Source organism: Silene latifolia, chromosome 2 (genome assembly GCF_048544455.1).
Source record: "Silene latifolia isolate original U9 population chromosome 2, ASM4854445v1, whole genome shotgun sequence".
NCBI classification, from domain to species: domain Eukaryota; kingdom Viridiplantae; phylum Streptophyta; class Magnoliopsida; order Caryophyllales; family Caryophyllaceae; genus Silene; species Silene latifolia.
This window is the reverse complement of record NC_133527.1, coordinates 174,321,896-174,329,307: the sequence shown is the minus strand read 5'-3', so window position 1 is coordinate 174,329,307 and position 7,412 is coordinate 174,321,896. Positions and strand designations below refer to the sequence as shown.

At 37.5% G+C, this 7,412-nt stretch overlaps 1 protein-coding gene across 1 annotated transcript; it reads left to right on the top strand.

Annotated features, from left to right (window-relative positions):
* Positions 1-2,057: 2,057 nt before the first annotated feature.
* LOC141641662 (uncharacterized) lies at positions 2,058-3,803 on the top strand. Its single transcript, XM_074450317.1, has 3 exons — positions 2,058-2,425; positions 2,555-2,877; positions 2,968-3,803. The coding sequence occupies exons 1-3, from the start codon at positions 2,058-2,060 to the stop codon at positions 3,801-3,803; spliced, it is 1,527 nt and encodes a 508-aa protein (XP_074306418.1).
* The last annotated feature ends 3,609 nt before the right edge of the window (positions 3,804-7,412 follow it).

The following is a 7,412-nucleotide window of genomic DNA, read 5'->3' as shown; positions in this document are numbered from 1 at the left end:
ATAAATATAATAGTTGGACTTCAACCATCACCTTAAGGATTTGGTTGAGATGATTTATCTAACAAAAAAGACTTGGCCAAACCATCTACTGGCCCGGCCCGCACCACCTCACGGGTCGAAAATGAACCGGCCAATCAAACTCGCAAACCAGTATGCCTGACCCGCCCCATCTCCTGACTGGTTATGGGTTCAATTTCCCACCATACCCCGACAAAAGCCCTCCCAGTTTCACAACTGGATTGGGCCTCGGGCCCGGGTCAGAGAGATAATAACCCGGCTCCGCCCGGCCAACTTACCACATCCAAAGGCCGGTATAAGGCTTGTATTAGGGAACCCGGCCCGTGTCCAGGTCAATCCATACATAATCAACAATCACGACCTCGACCCATTTTGTATGAGTTGTAACAAATTTACATTTCGTATATATCCATACGGGCATAGCTAAGTTGCCTGAATTCGGGGTGTTTATTTACTGGTCTAGACCAAAGATCATATTAAATCGGACCATTTGGTTCGGACCAGAGTGGACCGTATTTTATTTGGTCCTCTTCACCTATTTACCCTACTTTGATCTTCGGTTCGATCCTGAACCAAACTGAATGCATGGATCGTGACCAAACCATAGATCGAACTTATACAACAAAAGAATATTTAAAACTGTAATATTATTACTTTTATTTTCTACTTTATTTACACGTATTATAAGATGTGTAGTTATGCACTTAAATATAGTAATAAGAAAATAATATTGTTTATTTTGATCGCTACGAACTTCTTGAATTCTAATTTTATATACTAAACAATGTTTGATGAGAATCATATTTGGTCCAATACGGTCCATTTGGTCCGAGCTGGTCTAGTTCACGCATTTTTTTGTCCAGATCGGACCTGATCAATATAAATATGGTCCAGTCCCCGATTCGCCTTTTAACCTTTATTTGATTTTCGATCCAGAGAATTCGATCTTCTCCAGTCTGATCCGGACCAATGAATACCCCTAGCCTGAACTTCGAGCTCTTTTTAACATATGATCTTAGTTCAAGTTATATGATATGCATCACTTGTAATATACTACCTTCTAGTCGAGTAGTCACTCATTTCTTCCCTCTTTTCTTTTTTTATGGTAGTCGAATTTTCTTCCTTCTTTTCTTTATTGGAAAAGTTTGAGTGGTCGAAATTCATTTGCATGTGGGGTAGAGTGTTTTGTGTGGTCTAAACTCATTTCCTTATTTCTTGTGCAAAATGAAAAGGGAAGAAATAAGCCACTACTAGAAAAGGGAGTAGTTATTACTAAATGCTCTTTTATTATATAGTACTCTCGTCTAGATCACTATATGTTAGGGTGCCACCAAGTCTGGTACTATTAGGTATATGATGTATTTGATAGTTAGTTAGAAGAAGTCACAGTTAGTTACAATAAGTCGAGTTAGTTAAAGCAAGTTGGTTTAGGTTGTTGAGCTACTACTATAAATACTAGCTCATATTCCTCATTGTAAGATGCATAAATATAATACAATTCATAACTATACATTCAATATATCTTTCATCTCTATAATTCTCCATTATTATCATATTTCTACATGGTATCAGTGAGAGTTTCGATTTCTGGGTTTTCGCTATAAAGTTCATCTTCTATCTCTGGTTTTTGGTTGAATATCTTTGTTATATTCTGGGTTTCTGGGTTTTCTTTTTTGCGTTTTATCTTCATTTTCGATCAAGATTCTGAGGTATATCTCTGTTTCTTCATAATCATCAAATCACTTCTGCTACAAGTTATTCAGTAATCTTTTCTTTACACACTATTCAGCATGCATGATGTTAATTCAACTTCTAGTTCTTCTTATGAGTATTTTGACGACCCCTTATTTCTGTCTCAATATGACCAACCCACTGCGAGTCTTGTTACTAGTCTTTTTGGGGGTCATGATTTCTTGGAATGGCGTAGAGAGGTTCTCATGGCATTAACTTCAAAAAATAAGGATTGTTTTGTTGATGGTACCCTTGTTAAACCGCCTAAAACAAACAAGAAATACAGTTAGTGGGTTCGATGTGATTTCATGGTGAGGCAATGGATTATAAATTCACTAGTCCCATCAATTAAGGATAGTTTGAAGTATGTAAATTCTGCGAGAGAATTATGGTCTGAGTTGCTTGAGAGATATGGTCAAGCTAGTGCTTTAGAAGTCTATCAATTGAAAAAACAGTTAGAGGGGATTTCTCAAGATAATTCTTCTTTGGTTGATTACTATGAAAAGATGAAGAATCTTTGGGAAACTTTGGATGGATTAGACCCTATTCCATTATGTTCTTGTGGTAAAATTGATCAATGCACGTGTTCTTTACTTAAAAAGATCATTGATAGAGAGAACACTGTAAAGTTGATCCAGTTTCTGATGGGGTTAAATGGAGGTTATGACACTGCCAGGTCTCAAATACTATCAATGGACCCTTTGCCTAGCATAAACAAGGCTTTAGGTTTTCTACAAAAGATATAACGACAAAAGCAAATCACTGAATCTGTGCATACTATTACTGAAGCTACTGCATATGCCAGTTATAAGGTTCCAGAACACAAAAACAATGTTGGTTATTCTGGTAAATCTGATGGGAACTTGGTTACTTCTGAGAAATATTGTGATCATTGTGAAAAGAATGGACACACAAGAGCTACCTGTTTTGGTTTGAATAAGTGTCCACATTGTAATAAATTTGGGCATAATCCACTCAATTTCTTTGTCATCAAAGAATATCCTAATGATAAAGGCAAGGGAAAGAGTAAGGTCACTAACTTCAAGTCTGGTGCACCTGTTACTACTACCAGTGCTAATACTGCTTCAAATTCTTCCAAGAACACTGCAAATGTTGTTAATGTTATTGGTTTTAATTCACAATAGGATGATGAGGTCTTGGTTGCATTTGGATGCTCGGCTAATACTCCTAATACTCATACTTCTGGACTGTCTTCAGATGTGCTGAATGGTATTATTATTTCTGTGGTTGATCAGGTCCTGCAAATGATGTCTGATCAACAGCCTGGTCTTTCTTCTTCTCAATTTGCATGTATTGTTTCACACTCTTCTGTTTCTTCAGTACATAATTCCTTTGTTTTGAATGATTGGATAGTTGATACTGGAGCTTCAGATCACATGACATATGACTTGGATATTTTGACAAATGTGGTTACTCTTAAGGTTCCTATAAAAATAGGTTTACCAGATGGGTCTGTTAAGTTAGTTCATAAGATTTGTACAGTCAACTTGACTGATAAGATCAGGTTATTTAATGTGTTTTACATCCCAGATTTTAAACAAAACCTGATGTCTGTCAGTAAGTTAATTGACCATAATGCTTTATCTGTTGTGTTCAATTCTGCTGCTTGTCTTTTTCAGGACCTTTCAAGTAAACATGTGGTTGCTACGGAGCAAAGAGTAGCTGGTCTATATAGATTTTATAATAAAAATTCAGTGATTCATAGGAATATTTCTAATCTAGTCCACCAGTTACTAGAGTCTAGAGTACCATCTGAAAAGAATAATAAACTTTGTTTAGCTGGAGTCACTAGTTCTTTGTCTTTGTTACATTGCAGATTGGGTCATCATTCTGTAAATAGACTCAAGTTTGTTCCTGGTTTTAAAACAGAAATAAAACATGATTTCAGTTGTGAAACATGTATACTTGCTAAGCATCATAGACTTCCTTTTTCTATTTGCAATAAAAGAGTTGTTGCTTGTTTTGATATGTTGCATATTGATGTTTGGGGCCCTTATAAGGTTCCATCTATTTCTGGAGCTAAATATTTTTAACAATCTTGGATAACTATTCCAGAAATACATGGACCATATTGTTTCAAAATAAAGATCAGGTTCCTGGTTTATTTAGAGATTTTTTAGCGTATATATTTACTCAGTTTAATAAAACTGTTAAAACAGTAAGATCAGGTAATGGCACAGAGTTTTTGCAACAATATTGTTCTGAGTTGTTTAAATCCAAAGGGATTTTTCATTAGACTATCATTGTAGGGACTCCTCAGTGGAATGGGAGGGTGGAAAGGAAACATAGACACCTTCTTGAGACTGCTAGAGCTCTTAAGATTCAGGAAAATTTACCTATAAAGTGCTGGGGGGGATTGTATTTTGACAGCAACTTATCTAATTAACCTCATGCCTTCACCTATCACTTATAATAACACACCTTTTAAGCTTATTTTTGGAATTGATCTTGTCTATGACAATTTGAGAGTATATGGCTATGTGTTATGCAACAATGCCACCTACATTATCAGAAAAATTTAGCAATAGGGCAAGGAAGTGTGTTTTTATAGGATACCCTGACAATCAGAAGGGCTATAGACTATATGAAGTATAATTGCATAAAGTTTTTGTTAGTCGAGATGTTATTTTCAAAGAACAGGAATTTTATTATACAAATAAGCAAAGTGAGGATATGAATATCTCTGCAACAAGCTTGGTAAATCCAGCATCTTCTACACTTAGTTTAATCAACCAGACTGTAGAACAGTCTATTTCACAAGACAATTCATTATCACCAAGAGGTTCACCTGTCAATCCTTCATCAGAAGAGACACCTAGTGATCCTACTTTTATTATACTTCCTGCTGAGGGACCAGTCAGGACTTCCTCTAGACCAAGGTAGCTAAGCTCTTGGTTAAAGGATTATCATTGCAGTCACAAACTGCCTGCACCAAACAAGGGGTCTGCTAATTCTGTTGCATTCCAGGCTACAATAATGTCTCAATTACAAGATTATGCTCCCGAGTATGTGGCTTCTCTTGCTTCAGTAATGCAAGAACATGAGCCTTATAGATATTCTGAAGCTCGGCAAGATCCAAGATGGGTTAAGGCTATGCAAGATGAGATTCGGGCCCTAGAGAAGAATAACACTTGGGAATTGGTTACTCTACCACCTGGTAAGAAACCTATTGGTTTCAAGTGGGTTTATAAAATAAAATATAAGTCAGATGGGTCTGTGGAGAGATTCAAAGCACGACTAGTTGCTAAGGGTTTCAATCAGATCAAAGATAGGGATTTCAAGCACACATTTTCTCCTGTTGCAAAGCTAACAACAGTCAGGACCTTACTAGCTGTTGCTAGGGATGGCAGTGGGTCGGGGACCCGACCCAGACCCTGAGGGTCGGACCCTAATGGGTCGGGTATGGGTCTCATTTTTTCAAACCCAATGGGTATGGGCGGGGTATGGGTCTTAAGAAAATATTTCGGGTCCCGGTCCGAATCTAAGTTATGAGACCCATACCCGACCCTTAGACCCTTTATTAAAAAAAGAAAAAAATCACAACTTCTCTGAATTTATACTGGTAGACTGTAGAAACCAAAGCAACTAAAGTCTCTTTCTCTTCCTTCATCCCATAAAGTGATAAAACTCAACCAAACTCTTCTAACAATACCACCACTCCACCACTGACACAAGGAAACCACCACCACAGCAGTGATACGTGACTGACAACCATCTCTCTAATAGGCGGCGACCGACAACCACCATTAACGACAGCCAACGACGGTCAGATGGAGATGGCTATCAAGTACGATATTGATTTTAGGGTTCCGAGTTTGATTCTTTCACATGTATTTGGAGGTAAAATTAATTTAGGTCTTCTTTGTCTTTCTTAATCTCTTTGGTATGTATATTGGATTTGGTAGTGTACAATAGAGATTAATAAACTCATAATGTTAAAGTACTATGATTTTTTTTTTAAATATTATAGACCCCATAGCTATTAATTCTGCAATTAAAGTGGCTGCAACTTGGACCCGCGGATAGACCCAGACCCGACCCTTACCCATAGGGTTCGGGTATGGGCCGGGTCCTCAAATTTTAGACCCTTGTGGGTTTGGGTCGGGTACGGGTCCAAAGGGAAAATCTCGGGTCCGGGTTCCGGGGACCCTACCCAGACCCTACCCATTGACATCCCTAGCTGTTGTTGCCCTAAAGAACTGGCCTCTATACCAATTAGATGTTAACAATGCCTTCTTGCATGGTTATTTGGATGAAGAAGTGTATATGAAGGTCCCAGAAGGACATAATGTTGATGCAGGAATGGTTTGTAAGCTCAAAAGGTCATTGTATGGCCTTAAACGGGCTTCTAGACAGTGGAATAAGGAGCTTACAAGGTTTTTGCAGCAACTGGGATATACTCAGTCTATTCAAGACTACTCTTTATTTACTAAATTTGATGCAGCCACAGGTGGTTTCACAGTCCTACTGGTGTATGTAGATGAGATCAAGAAACAATTGAATGCTGCTTATTCACTCAAAGATTTGGGAAACATGAGGTATTTCCTAAGTTTGGAAATTTCAAGAAATGACTGGGATTATGATAAACCAGAGGAAGTATATACTAGATATCCTCAAGGATTTAAAAATGAAAAGGTGTACATCCACTGCCTTCCCATTGCAACAAGGTCTGAAATTATCTTCAGGAGAAGGAGAATTGCTAATTGATCTTGATCAGTATAGGAGACTTGTTAGCATGCTCCTATACCTGAATCTTTCCAGGCCAGATTTGTCATACACTGTTCAACATCTCAGTCAGTATGTGAGTCAGCCAAGACAACCTCACATGCAAGCTGCTCTACATGTGGTTAAGTATCTCAAAGGGACCATTAATGCTGGTCTTCATTATAAATCTCAGTCAAGAACTACCATCACAGCCTATAGTGATGCAGATTGGGGCAAATGCCAGGATACTACTAGATCACTCAGTGGTTACTGTGTGTTTCTTGGGGGTTCTTTGGTTTCTTGGAAAACAAAAAAACAACCTACAATTAGCAAGAGCTCAGCTGAATCTGAATATCGCAGCTTATCTTTCACTACCTCTGAGTTAGTTTGGCTTGATAAGCTGCTTTCTGATTTGCATATTACAGTCCCTAAGCCTATAACTCTACGTTGTGATAATAAAGCTGCTCTTCATATCACTGCTAATCCAGTCTTTCACGAACGAACTAAACACTTAAGCATCGATTGCCATTACGTAAGGGAGAAGCAGGATGAAGGATTTTTTTCTACAACATATCTCAGAACGAGTTTACAAATTGCAGATATCATGACCAAAGCATTAGGGACTGAACAACATCAATATTTCTCTCGCAAGCTAGGTTTATCCTTATCTACTACCTAGCTTGAGGGGGTATATTAGGTATATGATGTATTTGATAGTTAGTTAGAAGAAGTCAAAGTTAGTTACAATAAGTCAAATTAGTTAAAGCAAGTTGGTTTAGGTTGTTAAGCTACTACTATAAATACTAGCTCATATTCCTCATTGTAAGATACATAAATATAATACAATTCATAACTATATATCTTTCATCTCTATAATTCTCCATTATTATCATATTTCTACAGGTACACTATCACCCTCTTTCATACATACTTTTATC